General features: G+C 70.1%; 6 protein-coding genes across 6 annotated transcripts in view; 4 read left to right on the top strand and 2 right to left on the bottom strand.

Annotated features, from left to right (window-relative positions):
- The window catches only part of CHLNCDRAFT_144397 (hypothetical protein), a gene marked incomplete at both ends in the record, with an annotated part of 6,516 nt that extends 4,698 nt beyond the window's left edge, over positions 1 to 1,818 (top strand). Inside the window, 4 exons of the mRNA XM_005848872.1 lie at positions 399 to 490; positions 779 to 1,058; positions 1,300 to 1,560; positions 1,685 to 1,818. Coding sequence (XP_005848934.1) covers positions 399 to 490; positions 779 to 1,058; positions 1,300 to 1,560; positions 1,685 to 1,818 — 767 coding nt within the window. The remainder of the gene's footprint in view (positions 1 to 398; positions 491 to 778; positions 1,059 to 1,299; positions 1,561 to 1,684) is intronic.
- A 797-nt stretch (positions 1,819 to 2,615) lies between these two features.
- Positions 2,616 to 4,275, top strand: CHLNCDRAFT_57522 (hypothetical protein; the record flags this gene model as incomplete). The annotated part of the gene is made up of 5 exons (XM_005848871.1): positions 2,616 to 2,636; positions 2,839 to 2,918; positions 3,033 to 3,150; positions 3,696 to 3,934; positions 4,149 to 4,275. The coding sequence occupies 5 exons, from the start codon at positions 2,616 to 2,618 to the stop codon at positions 4,192 to 4,194; spliced, it is 504 nt and encodes a 167-aa protein (XP_005848933.1). The 3' UTR covers positions 4,195 to 4,275.
- Positions 4,276 to 4,514: 239 nt separating this feature from the next.
- Positions 4,515 to 9,221, bottom strand: CHLNCDRAFT_57521 (hypothetical protein; the record flags this gene model as incomplete). Its single annotated transcript, XM_005848663.1, has 10 exons — positions 4,515 to 4,880; positions 5,008 to 5,109; positions 5,324 to 5,963; positions 7,162 to 7,358; positions 7,518 to 7,703; positions 7,935 to 8,046; positions 8,218 to 8,261; positions 8,385 to 8,468; positions 8,658 to 8,717; positions 8,772 to 9,221. 10 exons carry the CDS (start codon positions 9,219 to 9,221, stop codon positions 4,665 to 4,667), a joined length of 2,091 nt encoding a protein of 696 aa, XP_005848725.1. The 3' UTR covers positions 4,515 to 4,664.
- A 235-nt stretch (positions 9,222 to 9,456) lies between these two features.
- Positions 9,457 to 10,705, top strand: CHLNCDRAFT_144392 (hypothetical protein; the record flags this gene model as incomplete). Its single annotated transcript, XM_005848870.1, has 6 exons — positions 9,457 to 9,483; positions 9,690 to 9,787; positions 9,881 to 9,950; positions 10,092 to 10,139; positions 10,259 to 10,392; positions 10,576 to 10,705. The coding sequence occupies 6 exons, from the start codon at positions 9,457 to 9,459 to the stop codon at positions 10,703 to 10,705; spliced, it is 507 nt and encodes a 168-aa protein (XP_005848932.1).
- A 785-nt stretch (positions 10,706 to 11,490) lies between these two features.
- CHLNCDRAFT_12548 (hypothetical protein) lies at positions 11,491 to 12,419 on the bottom strand (the record flags this gene model as incomplete). The annotated part of the gene is made up of 4 exons (XM_005848662.1): positions 11,491 to 11,698; positions 11,917 to 12,032; positions 12,168 to 12,314; positions 12,369 to 12,419. Coding segments are annotated over 4 exons (522 nt in total), but the record flags the coding sequence as incomplete, so codon positions are not given.
- A 452-nt stretch (positions 12,420 to 12,871) lies between these two features.
- Positions 12,872 to 15,890, top strand: CHLNCDRAFT_51607 (hypothetical protein; the record flags this gene model as incomplete). Its single annotated transcript, XM_005848869.1, has 9 exons — positions 12,872 to 13,117; positions 13,215 to 13,574; positions 13,686 to 13,834; positions 14,001 to 14,049; positions 14,238 to 14,734; positions 14,910 to 14,983; positions 15,177 to 15,272; positions 15,440 to 15,572; positions 15,683 to 15,890. 9 exons carry the CDS (start codon positions 12,872 to 12,874, stop codon positions 15,888 to 15,890), a joined length of 1,812 nt encoding a protein of 603 aa, XP_005848931.1.
- Between the last annotated feature and the right edge of the window lie 1,283 nt (positions 15,891 to 17,173).

Raw genomic sequence — 17,173 nt, 5'->3', positions numbered from 1 at the left:
GCCCTGCAGCCGTGGGAGGGAGATTGCACGATGGTGCTCCCCGTCACCACCTTCAGCACAGGCACGGCCCCGGCTGTCCGCCTGCCTGCCCGCCCGCCTGCCTGCATGGGCGTGGCTGCCCATGTGGCGGCTGCGTGGCTGCTTGAGTGGCGGCTGCCTGGCGGCTTGTGTGGCGGCTGCAGTGGCGGCGCTCCTCCGACTTGCCCAGCCCTCCTCCACCCATGCTCTCCCCCTTCTCCTCTCACTTGCCCCCTCCTCCCACCTTCCACCTCCCCCAACGTCGCCCACATGCGCCGTTTGTCCTCCTCTTCCTCCTCCTCTGAACGCCCACACCCATAGTAACCCACACCCTACACCCGCCCCGCCCCCCCCGCCCTCTCCCTCCCCGCCCCCCGCAGCCAAGAGCGTGATCAACCTCAGCAAAGCCGACCTGCTGGTGGCGCTGAACGAGGGCAGGCGCGCCACCTGGGGCAAGCTGTCGGCCATACAGGTGACGCCTGCCTGCGCCGGAGGGACTCCTGCGCCACGGCTGGCTTGCTGCGGCGCGGGAGCCTCGCCTGCAGCGCTGCACGGAGGCTGCTGCGCCTGCCTGCCAGACAGGCGGTGGCTGGCTGGCCGTGGCACGTTGCTGAGCAGCAGGCAGGCAGGCAGGCAGGCAGGCGGGCGGGCAGCGCCCGTTCTTCTCCGGGCGGGCAGCCTGCCCCCGCTGCCGCCCCGGCTGCGACCCTTACACCGCCCCTGCCCGCGCCCTCTTAACAACGCCGCCCCCGCCCCGCAGGCCAACTGCGCCATAGAGGCCACCATCGACGAGTGCCTGCGCCAGGTCACCGCCTTTGCCAACGCCCAGCGGCGGCGCGCCGCGCGGCGCAGCTCCCGCGCCGCCGCCGCCGCGGCGGCGGCCAACGGCGGCGCCGCCGGCGGCGGCGCGGCCGCGGGCGAGGCCGCGCTGCGCCGCGGCATCCCCTCCTGGCTCCACATGCCCTCCCTGGGCATCCCCCGCATCGACTCCCGGGACATGGGCCTGCTCACCCCCACCGCCTCCCGCTCGGGCCTGGCGCGTGAGTGCCAGCGGCGGCGGCGGCGCCCGGCGCCTGCGCCCTGCTTCCCCACGCAGCGCGGCATCCGGCACGGCGCATGCGCAGGGCAGGGGTCTGCACCCCACACGCATGTGGCCTGGCCAGCCAGCCCCACACCCGGCAGCGCGCCACGCCCCACCACACCACCGCCGCACGCTCACGCCCCTCTCTCCCTTGTTGTCGTGCGCCCTCCCCCTGCCCCCCACCCGTGCCACGCGTGCAGCCTCCTCTTCAGACTACTTTGACCAGGCAGCCCCAGACCTATCCCTGGCGCGCAGCCCCCGCGCCTCGGGCTCCTCCTCCGCGCTGCACCTGTCTGTGCAGGAGCAGCTGACGGAGACGATGGTACCCGAGGATGCGGAGCGAGAGGAGGAGCAGGTGGCGGCGGCGGCGGCTGAGGCGGCGGCCGAGGCGGCCGCGCGCGACGGCGCGCCCGGCGACGCGGCGGCGCCAGCGCCCGCGGCGCTGGCGACTGCCGCAAGCGGTGCGCGGCTGCTGGCGTTGCGCCTGCGTTGCCGCTGCGTGCCGGGCTGGCTTGGGTAGGGTCGGCCGCCCATTGCGCTCGGCGGCTGCCTGAGGAACGCCCCCTGGCCCCTGCCCCCCTGCAGAGGCGGAGGAGGTGCTGGATGTGCTGCCGCTGCCCATGCTGGAGAGCGGGCGGGAGCTGTGGCGCGACTTCTTCCTGCTCACCCCCGCTACCAGCGCCGCGCCCACCACCAGCCTGGATTTCATCGCGCCCTGAATGGGCGGGAGCCTGCACCCCAGCAGGCTTGTGTTCCGAGAGAAGGCCAGGCGCGCTGCCTGCCTTATTATGCGTACTGTCCAGCCTAGTGTGTCAGCCACCCGCGATGTTTTGAGCCCCCATAGCGCTTGTTCCTTGAATTGTTTGGCCGGCCGAAGCTGCACGCCGAGATTTGACGCACGCTGCATCCAGCCGGTATGTAATGATTGCAGTGGAACACAAGTAGCTGCCCCACATGCAAAAAAGGACAGAGCAGTGCGGAGCAGCCCACCCATCCAACGGGGCGGCAGCACGAGGCAGCTGGGCTCTGCCCCTGCCTGGCGGGCGGCCCTGGGGGCGGCGGCTGGGCGGCGGGTGTGACCCCTCGCCCCCTGCCCTGCAGCTTCCCAGATGCTCGCGGCGCCCGGGCAGGTCTCTGGGAGGCGATGCAACCTTCCTGGGTGCAGGCAAGACCCGCCGATCGCCCCGCTTGCAACTGGCATCCTGCATATGTGGCGACTAAGCCTATGCAAGAATAACAAACAATCCCGCGGCCTCCTGCGTTGCTCGTGATCACGCAGGGAAATATCCATTCCCTGCGCTTTCCTCCGCGATTGTACTGCGCCAGGTACAGGTTATCTACCCGCACCCGCCTTCCGGGCGCTCTTGCACCGGAGGCACAGTCAGGAGTCATGCAGGCGACTCTTAGCAGCAAGGTGACTGTGGCTCCGGCCTTTAGGGCCAATGCTGCCCGCCCGGCCCGTCGGGCGCCTCTGGCTGCCCGCGCGGCCTCTGTTGCCGCGGAGGACGTGCCCAGCATGGAGAAGCGCGTTCTCATGGTGAGTGCAAGCGTCTGGGGCTCCCAATTCAGCCGGGGGTTGATGCCATCTCTCCGAGGGACCGACAGCGCCAGGCATTGGGCGCCCCGCAGCCTCTGCACATCGCCATCAGCGGGTTGGCATCCAATCCAGCCCCCTCCGGCCGTTGGCTGGTTCGCTGCACTTCTCCCCTCATCGCCCCTTGCACCACGCCCTGCTGCAGAACTGGCTGCTGGTGGGCGCCATCGGTGCCCCCGCCGTTGGCCTGGCGGGCCCCTTCGCCGTGTTCTTCGTGCCTCCCAGGTGAGCCCGGGGCGGGGCTCGGCGGCAGCCACTACAACGCCGCCGCCCTGCCTGATCCGGCGCGCGGGCACTTCCAAACGCGTCCCGGGCCTGCTCCCCTGCCTCCCGCTGCAGCAAGGGCGGCGGCGGCGGCGGCACTGTGGCCAAGGACGCCCTGGGCGCTGACGTCAAGGCATCCGCCTGGCTCAAGACCCACCCCGTGGGCGACCGCTCGCTTGTGCAGGGCCTCAAGGTGCGCGCGCCGCCCAGCCTGCACCTGCTGCACCTGCTCCCCTGTTGCTGCATGCCTGCTGTGGGTTTGTGTTGCTGCCAGTCGGGTGGGCCTCGCGCCCGTCTGGTCCTTTGGAGCCTGGTTCGGTGCGGCGCGGAGGTGCAGCGGCAGCATGCGGCAGAGGCACCGCAGCAGCGCAGCGCAGGCAATGCTCAGGCCAGCCTCAGCCCTGGAGCGTGCAGCAGAGGCAGCCGCCTGGGGCGTGGGAGCTAAGGGAGCGCCGTGCGCCGCGCACGGCGGCAACCGTTTGGACCGGCAGGCCGGCAGCGGCACGGCGGCTGTCCCTCCCAATCAGCCGCTCGCAGCTTGCAGCCCGTGTGCAGCCCAGCCAGCCAACAGGGCCGCAGTTCCCAGTTCCCAGGCAGCGTCGCTGCCGTGCCGCCGCGGCCCCCCAGCCGTCGGTCTGCCACTCCTGAGAGCTACGCACGCTACGCGCGCTGCCCGCCCTCCCCCGCCGCTCACCCGCATCCGCTCCCTCCCTCCTCCCTCCTCCCCACCCCGTGCAGGCCGACGCCACCTACCTGATCGTCACCAAGGACGGTTCGATCGAGAACTACGGCCTCAACGCCGTGTGCACCCACCTGGGCTGCGTCGTGCCCTGGAACAACGCGGAGAACAAGTTCATGTGCCCGTGCCACGGCAGCCAGTACAACTCGGAGGGCAAGAAGATCCGCGGCCCCGCCCCGCTCTCCCTCGCCCTGGCCCACCTCAGCATTGTGGACGACGTCGTGTCCTTCACCCCCTGGTGAGCGGCGCAGGCGGCCGGCCCTCCTGGGCGGCGTGGGCGGTGTGGGTGGTGTGGGCGGAGAGACGGCGGGGTCCAGCCGGCGGCAGCACACGGAGCCCCGGGGCAGGAGGCCGGCCAGCTGCGGCGCAGCAGGAGCTGTGCTGTCTCGGACCGGCCTGAAGCTCTGCCGCTGAGCCCTCCTCGCTCCTTCCTCCTCCTCTGCCCCGCGTAGGACCGAGACCGATTTCCGCACTGGCGAGAAGCCGTGGTGGAGCTAAGCCGCTCGCCGCCGGCGGCGGGCGCGGCTGGTGGAGGGGGGCGCTGGCGTAGGCGCCGCAGGCAGGCCGGCAGGCCCGCCTGGCGGCCGCCTGCAGCAAGCCGGCGTCCCCACCTCAGCAGCGGCCACCCCGGCTGGCAACGGCGTGCAGCAGCGTGTACCATCTTACACACCGGCGCCCCGGTCCGGGGCGCCGAAGGTGGCGTAGCACTCGAGTATTCAACCACAATTCATTTGCAGCCCCCCATTACCCAGCAGTGCGTGTGTCGCCTATTCTTTGTTGCCTCCACTGCCCCCACTCCAACCTGAGAAGAAACCCCCTTCCTTCCCCGGTGTGACAGCGTACTATTAGTAGGGCAGCTGCCAGACATCAGAGAGCAAGGGCTAGGGGCACATGTGTGGATTAGTGGCAGGAAAGGCACACACACCATGGCAAATGAAGGGCAGGCAGCTGCACATGAGGCGGCGCCCTCACAGCACCTCTGCCTGGCGCCGCGCAATGCCCGCCACGTGCGGCGCAATCAGCGAGGCTCCCTCCACGCTCAGCCGCCGCGCCTCCACGCCGCCGCAGAAGCCTGGGCAGGCCTCCAGCAGCGGCAGCGGGTCGCGCGTGAGGTGGCAGTTGTCGGCCAGTAGGCACTGCAGCGGGTTGAGCAGCCGCTGGGCCGCCCACAGCAGCGGCTGGCCCTGCGGGTGCGAGGCAGGCAGGGGCAAGGCAAGTCGGGCGCCGGCTGGCAAGCACCGCATCAGTGGATCATCGGCAGGGACAGGCGGCAGCAGGCAGGGACCGGCTGCCGCCGGCCGCGCTGCCCACCTGTGCTGCCGTGTGCTCAATGAACAGCATCGCTCCGCCCAGCTTCAACACCCGCGACGCCTCCCGCACCACCGCCTCCACATCCGACACCGAGCACAGCACCTGTGGCACGGGCGGTGCAGGGGGGGAGGGATGCGTGTGTTGAGCGGCAGGCAGGCTTGGGAGTGGAGAGCGAGGGCAGGCGCATGCCTCAGCCCTGAGCAGCAGCGCCAGCGCCAGGAGACGAGGCGAGGCATCGACAGCTTGGCCAGTCGAAGCAGGAGGCGCCACGCGGGAAGCAGGAGGGGCAGGGTGGGCGGCCACCCAGGGGCCCCACCAGTGTGCACACGACGGCGTCCATGGAGGCATCCGCCAGCGGCACCGCCTCTGCGCTGCCCTCCACCCAGGTGAGGCGCTCACGTGGCCAGCCGGCGCGCTGCAGGCTCTGCTCCAGGTAGGGGCGCATGAAGGCGTTGGGGTCCAGGCCGGTGATGTGCAGGGGTGGCGGAGGCGCGGCGCTTGCTGCGCTGCCACTGCTGCTGGCACTGCCGCCCGTGCTGCTGCTGCCGGCCCCGCCGCCACCGCTACCGCCCAGGCCGTAGAATCCAGCGTAGCATGGCAGGTTTGGGCCTGTGCCCACTCCCAGCTCCAGCAGCTGAGCGGGCTCCTGGCTGGTGGCGGTGGCCGGCAGGCCCTCCAGCAGCTCACCAAAGAGGAGGCGCTTCAGGGGAGCGACGCTGGCCTCATACTCTGCCATGCCCTCCGCCATGGCCGCAGCAAAGGCGCGGTCCAGCACCCCGCTGCGCGGCCGCTGCTGCTGCTCCGCGGCAGACGCCGCAGCGCAGACGGCGCACGCGCAGGGCGGCAGCGCGGCGGCAGCCGCCAGCAGGCGGCGGCGGGTGCTGCTGCTGCCCTCCTGCATGTTGAGGGGCCATTGCTGCTGCGGCTGCTGCTGCGACTTGCAAGCGGTGGCTCGCCTGCAGGGCCGCTTCGGGGAGGCCCCGCCGAGGGAAGGCAGGGCAGGGCACCGGCACAGCGCTGCCATGAATCAGGGCAGCTTCCTCACTCACTTGCAATCAATCGATCGATGACTGGTGAAAGAGCAGGGTTTTGCCTGCCTCCGTGGCATTTTTTCATCGTTCCCGCGCGCAACCGGCGCCCCGCCCTCCCTGCCAATGCTCTAGCATGGTTTGATTATCCATCGAAACAGCATCTGCATCGCGCAGGCACCTGTCGACATACTGCCGGTCAACGCAATGCAAGTGCGCTCTAGAGAGCTGCAGGCCGCCATCGCCCGGGCTGCCGAAGCCGACAGGCGCGCACAGGCAGCCCACGATCAGCTGGACAAGCAGCAGGACCTGGTGAGTGTGCAGCCATCTCCCACAGCCGCTCGTCGCCACCAGCCACTCGCCTTCACCAGCTCTGCCCTCTGAATGCTGCATCCCCTGACCAATGGCACGCCCTCCTGAAATCGACCCCACGCTTGCGATTGCAGCTGGAGGCAGCCGTGCACCGCGCCACGGCGGCAGAGGAGCGGGCGCGGCAGCTGGCGGTGGGGCTGGCTGCGGCAGAGCAGCACGTGGAGCAGCACCAGCAGGAGGCTCAGGCTCGTGATGCAGCCAATGCCATGGCCCATGCGCAGCTGCAGCAGATGGTGACGGCCGTGGAGCAGGCCGCCACGGCGTCCGAGGCAAAGCTGGGTGCCAAGCTGGAGACGCAGCGCAAGGCCGCCGCCCAGCTGCGGCAGCACCTGGCCGCGGCCGAGCAGGAGGCGGCTCAGCTGCGCGCTCAGCAGGCGGAGGCGGAGGCGGAGGCGTCCAAGCTGGCCATGCAGCAGGCGGCAGAGATCCAGAGGCTGGCGGGCCAGGTGGAGCAGCTGCAGCTGCGGCTGCAGGAGGCCGAGGCCAGGGCAGACACGCTGGCATATGAGGAGGCAGCCTATGAGGTGGCGCGCATGGAGGACTCCTTCCCGCTCCCCGATGCAGACGCAGCAGCGGCAGCGCCGCCGACGGCCACCTCCCACCTCAGCTTCACGGCGCAGCCATTTGTCCCGCGCTGGGCGTCGGCGTGAGGGTGCCCGCAGTCAATCGGTAGACACACCCCTGGGCTTGTGCGCTCACAACCTGCTCAAAACAGAACTGCTTGTATGCCAACGTGTATCAAATCAAGCCTCACTTGTGCACCCACTGCGGCGCGCGCTTTTGCACAAACGCCGCCATCCCCTCCTTCTGGTCCTCCAGCGCAAAGCAGGACCAGAACTCGCGCTTCTCAAAGCGCAGCCCCTCCCCCAGCGCCGCCTCCTGAGCCACAGCCACGCACTCCTTGGCCTTGGCCACCGCGGGGGCGGAGTGGCTGGCTATCTTGGCCGCAACCTGGGGCGCAGTGGGGGGGGGGGAGGGAGAGGTGTGGTGGGCTGGTGGCACGCAGGCGTAGCGACAGCGGGGCGTGGGGAGGCGGCAGAAAGGCGATTGACCACGCTGGCGCCGCAAGCACACCACCACCGCCGCCACACAAGCACACCCGCTCCGCACCTTGCGCGCCTCCGCCATCAGCTCGCCGTGCGGTACCGCGCGGCTGGCCAGCCCGATGCGTACCGCCTCCTCCGCCCCGATGCGGTCCCCCGTCAGGATCAGCTCCATGGCGCGGCTCCTGCCCACCGCGCGCGGCAGGCGCTGCGTGCCGCCCATGCCCGGGATCACGCCCAGCGTGATCTCGGGCTGGAGGGGCAGGGAGGACGGGAGGAGGAGGGAGGCGCAAGGGGAGGGTGGCGGGGCGGTCATGGGGCCTGGGAGGCAGGCGGGCACCTCGCCCAGCCGCACAGGCAAGACAGCTGCGAGGTGCTCCCGCCCACGGCTCCACCAGCATCCCCGCCCCCCAAGCAGCAGCCTGCCAGAAGTACAGGCACAGCTCCCGGGAAACAACACAGGCGAGGCAGGGTGGTCCCCCACCTGCCCAAACTGGGCTCTGTCTGAGGCCAGCACGATGTCGCACATCAGCGCCAGCTCGCAGCCGCCCCCCAGCGCGTAGCCGTTGACCGCGGCGATGAGCGGCTTGCGCACGCTGCGCTGGGGAGGGAGGGAGCGGGAGCGTTGGGTGGGCACGCTCAAGGCGCGGTGCCAGCACGGCTGCCAGCATGCGCGCACTGCCGCAGCCGCAGCGAGGCAGGAGGCGGGTGGGCGTGGCCTGGCCCGGCAGCGAGGCCTGCTGGCAGGCGGCGGCCAGCTGGCTCACGTGCGGAGCGTCTCCCAGCCGTTGAGCAAGCTGTTGTTGTAGGCCTGCAGGGCAGGCAGGCAGGGTGCGCCCGCTCAGGGGCAGCTGAGCATGTCTTCCGGGCTGCACCTAGCTGCACCTAGCACCGCTGGCCTGCAGCCAGGGACAGGGCAGCGCCAGGGGAACACCTCTGAGTAAGTGACTGCCGCCATCTCTTTGATGTCTGCCCCAGCCGCAAAGGCCTTGTCGCCTGACCCAGTGATGATGATGACCTGGCGCCAGGCGGGAGGCAGGGCATGGCACAGCAGGGCACAGCCGGCGGGGAGGGACGCAGGAGTGAGGGGTGTCGAGGGCAAAAAGGAATGGTCGGGCAACCAGCGCAGAGCGGGGCTGCTGGCGCTGCAACGCAGCGCGACTGGCTGCTGCGGGCTGGCCCCATATGCCGGGGCTGGCCGCCCCACCTTGGCGGTGGAGTGGTTGCGGTCCAGGTACAAGCAGGCAGACACTAGCTCAGACATGACCTGCGCGAGGAATGTGGAGCGATGTGGAGGGGCGAGGACGGAGCGGGCGCGCACCAGGCTGGGCTGCCTGCCTGTATGGTGAAGCAACACAGGCGCTGCCAGGGCGGCAACGGGGCGCTGCGAGCCATGCAGGCTGCGCTTCGGTGCGCGACACGGCCTGGGGCCGGGGCCTGCCTGGGAGTTGAGGGCATTGAGGGCCTGGGGTCGGTCGATGGCCAGCACCGCCACGCCGTCGTCCCCCACCTCGGCAGTGATGCTGCTGAAGCTGTCCCGCAGGCTCTCCCAGGCCTCCACGGGCGGCGTCGTGTAGGCCCTGCACCCGGCGGGGGCCTGGCTGCCCGGTAACGGCGGGGCCAGCGGCGGCACCCAGCGCCCCGTGGCGGGGGCGGCGGCGGCGGCGTCCAGGGCTGCGTGCTGGCCCGCCGCCCATCCCAGCCGTGCCAGACCGACACCCCGGCATCCCGCCCCCCTCCAGCTGCGGGCCAGCGCGACGGCAACAGACATCGTGGAGGGTGGTGGTGCCGGCTTCAAACCCAGAGGCTCTAAGGGCACACAGCGGGGTAAGCAGTTAAATCTAAGTGATCCGGGCACTCCCAATTCAGTTTTGAATGCCTGCTTGCGTACTTACACAAGGGGCTTGTGCTGACTGGGCTCCACAGTGGCTCATAGAGCTTTACGAACCGCTATTAGCCCTCCCCTCCGGCTTCATTGCATCGAGTACTCCACCAGCAGGCACATAATGGTGAGTCGGGCGACAGTCAACCGAGTCAAGCGCGCTGCTTGCGGTCGCTGGAGGCTTCCCAGCTCGCCCCTGGCACCGTGGCTGGGCAGAAGAGCGGTCTTAAAAGCCAAAGAGACCACCCGGCAATCCGCTCCTTGCCAATTGGCTTCCGCCGCTGTCGCCCGCCAACTACCCCCGCCGCCGCCCCCAACTACCTCCACCACCCCCACCCCCACCCCCACCCGCTGCAGTCCAACGACTTGAGGGTTGTGTTTACTGCCTTCGCGGCCTTTGGCAGCGGCCGCGACTCGGGCATCTCATCTGGCCTGGAGGGGCGCGCCTTCAGCAAGTGAGCGCCCGCCGCGGTGCTGATGGGGTGGCGGGCGCCAGATCAGCCCAAGCTTGGCAGAAGAAGCGGCTGCTCCTCCTCCCTTGCCAGCAGGATCTTCAAGGACGCCGGCCTCTACTGCCGCAAGTTCACCGTGACTGACGCAGACCTCATCTTCACCTCGGTGAGTGACGGGCCAGCCGCTTCATCCAGCAATGCCCCTGGCGTGCCCAGCATGCCACTGCATGCCGTCCTCTGGCTGTCGCCAGCTGACGTCAGGACCCACACGGAACGACACCAGAAACCGACTGGTCCTATTGTGCAGGTGAAGCCCAAGGGCGGCAAGCGCATCTCCTATGATGCCTTTGAGCAGGTGGGGGCAGGGCGGGGCAATCTGTGGGGCAATGTGCTGCATGCATGCAGCAGGAAATTCCGGGCATCTAAAACATGTGTGATTGCCCGCTGCGCTGCGGCCGGTGCTGGCTGGCGCAGGCGCTGCAGAAGGTTGCTACCAAGAAGGGGGTGTCCATGGCGGAGGTGGTGAGCACCATCGTGGCGGCAGGCGGGCCCAAGAGCAACGGCACGCGCGCAGAGGCCTGCCGCTTCTACGACGACAAGTCAAACTGGTGGGTGGGTGCAGGCAAGGGCGTCGCAGGCAGCCGGGGGGTGGGGCACGGTGATGAGGTGGCTGGCGGGTGAGGTGGTTGGCGGGTGCCGCCCTGCCTGTGGTGGAGGGATGGCGCTTCTGATGGATCTAGCCTGCCCGGCCTTGCCCACACCTCTGCTTACCCCCACCCCCTCGCCTGCAGGACCAGCACCGCGCGCAACGGGGGCCCCACCAACGTGGACGGCCAGAAAGACCTGAGCTCGCTGTGCGACCGCACCGCCGCAGACGCCAGGGGCATCAGCGCCAAGAGCAACTTCTCGCGCCAGCACTGAGCAGCCGGCGCCGGTGTCATACATACATACATTTGCTGGTACCATACATTATGCTTCCGGCGCCGGCGGGCGGCATGGGTGGCGCCGCCCTGCAACTGCCTGCCGGCCAGGCGGCAACCAGGGGGCCTGGGTTGCCTGGGCAGGCGTGGCCCCCTGACAGGCGTGCAAAGTGCCTGCTCCTTGACACCCCTCCTGTACACCTGCGTGCTTCATTCAACACCTCCCATCCTTGCCACCACTCACCCTCCAGGATCACCCGCTAATCCTATGGAATGCTATCACTGTTCAAATCCGCCCTGTAAACCACCGATTGGCGGCAGCGCTGTTACACTGCCTGCCTCTGCACACCGGGGCGCAAAGCATCAGGCCGCTGCCACGGGCCTCGCCTCGGCGCCAGCCGCCGGCGCCAGCAGCGCCGCCATCCCCGCCGGGTCTGCCACCACCAGCTCCACTTCAAACACCTGCTGGAAAGCATCCAGTATGGCATGCCGATACTCGGCGATCAGGGCCGCCTCTGCCGCCTGCTGTGCAGCCCACCCGGCTCCCAGGTCGTCCAGCGCTGCGCCCACGGGCGGAGGCGCCGCCTCAGGCGCCAGGCTGGCAGCCAGGGGGTCCTCCCACGCCTCGCCCAGCGCGCCGTCGGCCGCCGCCAGTACCTGCTGCTGTTGCTGCTGCTGGGGTGTTTGCTGCTGCACGGGCTGCTGCGCCGGCTGCTCTTCTAGCGTCTGAAGCCGCGCCTGCTGCGCCTGCTGCGCCTGCTGCGCCTGCTGCGCCAGCAGGCCCGCCACGCTGGCCACCGGCCGGTCTGCGATGCCGCAGGGCACGATCTGGCGGAAGGGGGCGAGGTCGTTGACCACGTTGAGGGCCAGGCCGTGGTAGGTCACCCAGCGGGAGGCGCGCACGCCAATGGCCGCCACCTTCTGGCCGCCCACCCACACCCCGGTCAGGCCCGGAATGCGCTCGCCCCGCAGGCCCGACGCCGCCTCCAGCGCCCTGCGGCGGGCGGCGCAGGGCAGCAGGCGGTGCGTGGGGGCGGCACATGCATGCCTTCACTGGCAGGTGGCACGTGGCTGGGTGCGCAGGCGGGCATGGAAGGCCGGTGTGGCAGGCGCACGGGCAGCCATGCGCAGTTGGCGCACCGCACACAAGGGGACCTCTTGTGCCAGCCCTGCCGCCCACCCCAGCACCACCCACCTCAGCGGCCCACCCACCTGATGGCCACCTCCTCCAGCTGGCGCAGGTACCAGTGCAGGTCCTGCTGCAGCGGCGGGCGCCGCAGGTCCAGGATGGGGTACAGTACCAGCTGGCCGGGACCGTGGTACGTCACCTGACACGAAAAGAAAGGATGGGCCCACGCGTCAGAAGAGGCAGGGGCGGCGGCTGCAGCACCTGCGCAAGCCGGCAGCCAAGCAGGCGGCAGGCAGCTGGCAGGGGCAGGACCCGGAGACGAGGGCTTGCGCACCTCTCCGCCACGTTCTGTGCGGTACAGCGGCAGCGGCGGCGCCGCACCGTCAAACTTCAGGTGCCCCTCCGTGGCCCCCGTGCCCAGGGTGTACACCGGCGGGTGCTGCAGCAGCACCAGGCTGCCCAGCGTGGCGCTGCTGCTGCCCTGGTGGTCTTCCGAGGCGGAAGCAGCGGCGGCGGCGGCGGCCGAGGCACTGACCACAGCCTCCACCATGCCCTTCTGCCAGTCCCAGGCCTGCTGATAAGGTATCTGGCGGTCGTGGGCGTCGTACAAAGTCACCCTGGGCTGCGCTCTGCAGGCTGCAGGGCCTGGACGGCCGCCTCGCTGCCGCAGCTGCTGCCGCCGCTGCTGCTGCCGAGGCTGAGGGGTGCACCTCTGCCCAGGGGGCCGCTGCCGGCGGGGGAATGTGCATGCTGACGTGCAGGCCCTCAAGGAGCCTGCTGCAGCAGCCATGGTGCGTCAGTGTTGAGCTTTCGGACTTGCGGTGGCTTGCGGTGCTGGCGCCTGTCCCCTGGCCTTCTCTGAGTCCAACCGACACAGCACTGATCGTTTATTAGGCGCATTATGCACGGCGAGGTGGCATTTCAGTGCCAGGCGGGCAGGGCGCAAGAGTGAGACCCGCCTGCAGCATGCATATGCTCCCGCTAGCTTGTTCACCTCCTGGCTGTATCCCACGTCTGTAGCAGCGGCGGCAGACCACCATGCTTGCGCAGGCGCTCCCGACCGGCAGCCTCCTGCTGCGTCTCGGCGCCGCCAGGCTTGCACACCACTCCAGCAGCCTGCCCAAGCTGCTAGCTGTGCCTGCACAGCAGGCCGGGGGCCGGCGGCTGGCCCACGCCGCCCGAAAACTGGTGGCGGCAGCAGCAGCTGAACCCAGCGCTGAAGCCCCGGCCTCTGCAACGAGCGCCGATGCATTCAAGAGCCTGGGTGTGGACAAGCGGCTGACGGTGAGCGCGCCCCGCCCGCCGCCGCGCCGCCGCCGGCTGCCTGCTTTGTTGAGCCCCTGTGTTCACATCCCTTCCTTCCTCCTCTCTGCCCCTGCAGCCCTTCCTGGCGCAGCAGGGCATCCATGCGCCCACCGACATCCAGCTGGGCGCCATCCCGCCCATCCTGGCGGGCGACAACGTGGCGCTGCAGGCGTACACCGGCTCCGGCAAGACGCTGGCCTTCCTGCTGCCCGCGCTGACGCTGGCGGTGGAGCGCGCGGAGCAGGAGTGGGCCTCGGTGACGCGCAAGACGGCGTGGCAGGCAGGGTCGGTGCAGGTGGTGGTGGTGGCGCCGTCGCGGGAGCTGGCCATGCAGATCATGAGGGTGGCCCAGAGCCTGCTGCCCGAGTCGGCGCGGCGCGGCGTGCAGCAGGCCATCGGCGGCGCCGCCATCTGGCGGCAGCGGGAGAACCTCAAGGTGGGCCCGCGGGGCGGGCCGAGGGGGCTGGCGGGCTGGGAGCCCCGCGGCTGGGGCGCGGCTGGCCCAACCGCTGCCCTGCCTGCATGCAGCACGCGCCTGCATTTCCAGCGTGCTTCTGCATTGCGACTCAAAAGGCATTGCGGCTTGTGGCGGTGCCCTGTGGGCCTGTGGGCGCAGATGTACAAGCCCTTCATGGTGGTGGGGACGCCCGGGCGCCTGGCGGAGCTGAGCCGCGACGGCTCTCTGCAGACGCACAAGTGAGGGGGCAGCAGGCGGGGGGGCAGCGGTGCTTGCGGCATGCCACGAGGGCTTGTGTGCTGTGGCTGGCAACCGCAGCCGGGCTGTCTGTGCCTGTATGCCTGCTGATGCCCGCTCCCTGCCCGACTGAGCCCTGTGCCTGTGCCTGCACCTGTGCCTGTGCAGGACCCGGCTGCTCATCCTCGATGAGGTGGACCAGCTGCTGGCGCCGCAGGTGATGCGGTACCGCTGCGGTACCGTGGCATACCGGCTGCGTGCTGCTGCGGCTGCTGCTGGTGGTGGTGGTGGTTGTCTGGTGGTGCCGCTGCTGATTCGCTAGCGTGCCTGCCTGCCTGCAAGTTCCTCACACTCCGCGTTCTGCCTGCTGTGCCTGCTGCGCCTGCTGCGCCTGCTGCGCCGCAGTTCCGAGAGGAGATGGTCCGCATCTGCGAGCACACCGGCAAGAAGGCGGAGGGCGGGCGCCAGACGCTGGTGGTGTCCGCCACCCTCACGCCCCGCGTCCTGCAGATGGCCGCCACCTGGTGCCCCAACCCGCGCAGCGTGTTTGTGGGCGTAGAGCCCGCGGCAGCGACCGCAGCGGCGGCAGAAGATGCGGCCGCGGCGGCGGCGGCGGCGGCAGCAGAGGCGGCGAAATCGGGGCTGAGCGGGCGGCGCGGCGAGGCGGCGGCGGAGGGCGAGGAGGCGGCGGCGGAGGGCGCGGCGCCGGCGCGCGACGAGCGGCGGCCCAGCTGGGGGTGGGGCGACGCCAAGTCTCCCTCGGCAGATGCGGCCGACTACAATCCGGGCACCAGCAGCGCGGGCGGGCTGGGCAGCGAGCAGGCGGCGGCGGCCTCCATGCCGCCGCACCTGCGCCACCACTTTGTGGCCTCTGCCCCGCAGCACAAGGTTGACATGCTGAGGTGAGGCCGCGGCCGCCTGGGCACATCCGCAGAAATGCAACACGGGCCGCAGGGCCGCAGCGCTGCCACCCGGCGCCCTGCCTGTCCCTGTGCCGCCTTGTTATGCTCGAATCGAAGCTGTGCCCGCCATCCAGCTCACACCCGCCCCGCCTCGCGCGCGTGGCGTGGCCCGCAGGCGCACCATGCACGCGCTGGGCGTGCAGCGGGCCCTGGTGTTCATGAACTTCCAGCAGCGCCTCAAGGACACAGGTGGGCATGGCCTGCCAGCTGGCAGGGTGCCCGGGGACCTGCTGCGAAACAAATACAGTGTAGGAGGGTTTCGGCCGCCCCCAGGCCGCCAGGCTTGTGAGCGAGCGCTGGGCGGCACCCGCAAATCCAACACATATTGCACCTAGTGCTGCACTTGGTTGGCCAATTGTATAATCACCGCCCCGCCGCGCAGAGGCCAAGCTGGCGGCGCGCAGCATGGCGGTGGCCAGCCTGCACGGCGAGCTGACCAAGCAGCAGCGGCAGACGACGCTGGCGGCGTTCCGACGCGGTGCGCCCGCTGGGAAACCACGCTGCCCCGAAACACGCTGCCCCGCTCCCGCTCCCCGCCCGGCCAGCCCTGCTGCCCCCTGTTTCCGTTCCAACGCCTGCTCACTCTCCAGAAACATCACTCCCCGTGCCCCCTCTCCCCCCCATGCTTGCAACCCACCCAAGCAGGCGACTACCGCGCGCTCATCGTCAGCGACGTGGCGGCCCGCGGCCTCGACATCCCCGACTGCGACGCCGTGTTCCACCTGGAGCTGCCCACAGACGCCGCCCACTACGCGCACCGCGCGGGGCGCACCGGCAGGTGCGAGACGCATGCGTGCTGCAGCGTGGCGACAGGCGCAGGGGGCGCGTGTGTCTTTGGGGTGGCTGTGAGGCTCCTGACCGCGGCCGGCGCCTGGCCTGTGCCTGCAGGGCGGGGCGGCCCGGAACCGTGGTGTCGCTTGTGTCGGGCGGCGAGCGGTTTGTGGTGGAGAAGCTGGGGCGGCGGCTGGGGGTGCCCATCTCGGAGGTGCAGCTGTCCGGCGGCGAGGCGGCGGAGAAGGAGCCGCCGGCGGCGGAGCAGCAGCGGCAGCCGCACAAGGGCAAGCAGCAGCCAAAGGAGCAGCAGCAGCAGGCGTAGGGCCGGCCGGCAGAGCTCGGGGGTGCACACCGTCGCTGCCCATTTCTTTGGTGTCTACGCTGGCTGCAGCGTGCAAGTCGTTCTTGGATTATTTTAGAGCGTGTAAACAAGGTTCTTGAGTTTTGAAGAGGTCAGAAGAAAGGACAGGGATGGCAGAGCCACAAGAAGCCCTCCTTCCACTTTCGCTCACTTTGTCAGATGCTAAGATGTTACAGGCTCCAGTGCTGCTCCTGGCCCTGGTGCTCACCACGGCTGGAGCTCAACCTGCTTCTGGGACCCAACTGCTGGCCAGAGGTCTGCACGCCCTGCCCTACAGTTGCAACCATCTGGCTCTGCACCCAGCCCCATGTGGCCCCTGCAGCCTGCGTGTGCGGCCTGTGCGTTGACGCCTGGCCGTCCCTCGCATACAGCCCCTCTGAGATCATGCTGCAGGGCGCAGACTGCAAGCAGGGGGCGCCGAACTGCTGGAGGCGTCGATGCTAGCGTGGCAGACAGCGGTCGACGGCCCCGGCGCCAGCAGCGCGGCGGCCATACTGCCCCAACTCGGCAGCCCGGCTGCTGAAGCCCCCGCGCTGCCTGGATCCGCCCAGCGCAGCTCGCCAGGAACGCCGGCAGCGCTGGAGCTGCCGGTGACGATCGGCGGGGTCGGCGCCGGCGGCACGCAGCCTGCCGCGCCCGCCGCCCCGCCTGCCGCCAACGTGCCCGCCTCCGAGGGCGGCGCCGGCACCGCCGCCTTTGCCACGCAAGCCGCGCTGCTGCTGACGGAGGGCAACGAGACGCAGGCGCAGGAGGTGGCTGACGCGGCGGCGCAGGCGTTTGCCGCCGGCCAGCCAGAGGCGGTGGTGGGCCTGGCCCAAGCCACGGCGGCAAGCATGGCCTTTGGGCCCAGCCAGGCCATCAATCTGGTGGTGCTGGATTCCCTGGCCTTTGGCGGCGAGTTTGCCAGCTTCTTCGCGTCCTCCCTGGCCCAAGCCAGCGCCAACCTGGTGGACGCAGCCGGCGCGACGGCGGCGGCGGTGCCCTACGCTTTCGCCGAGGCAAGCTGCGGTGATGCCCGAGGAGACGAGGAGGCACCCATGTCGCGTGCAGCTTGCAACCGAGTTGCCCACAAGTGCTCCATGCTGTAGCTCCTGATGCTGCTGCAGGCTGTGGCGGGCGCTGCAACCGAGGGCTATACCCTGGCAGCCTCCCAGACCCTGGCCGCCGCGCTGGCAGCCTCCCCGCTGCTTGCTGCCCCGCTCAGCGAAGCCGTGGCTGCCGAGGGAGCGGCAGCCCCCAACGAC

The sequence above is a fragment of the Chlorella variabilis genome (genome assembly GCF_000147415.1).
Source record: "Chlorella variabilis unplaced genomic scaffold CHLNCscaffold_7, whole genome shotgun sequence".
In the NCBI taxonomy this organism is placed as follows: domain Eukaryota; kingdom Viridiplantae; phylum Chlorophyta; class Trebouxiophyceae; order Chlorellales; family Chlorellaceae; genus Chlorella; species Chlorella variabilis.
This window is presented reverse-complemented; position numbering and strand designations above follow the sequence as displayed.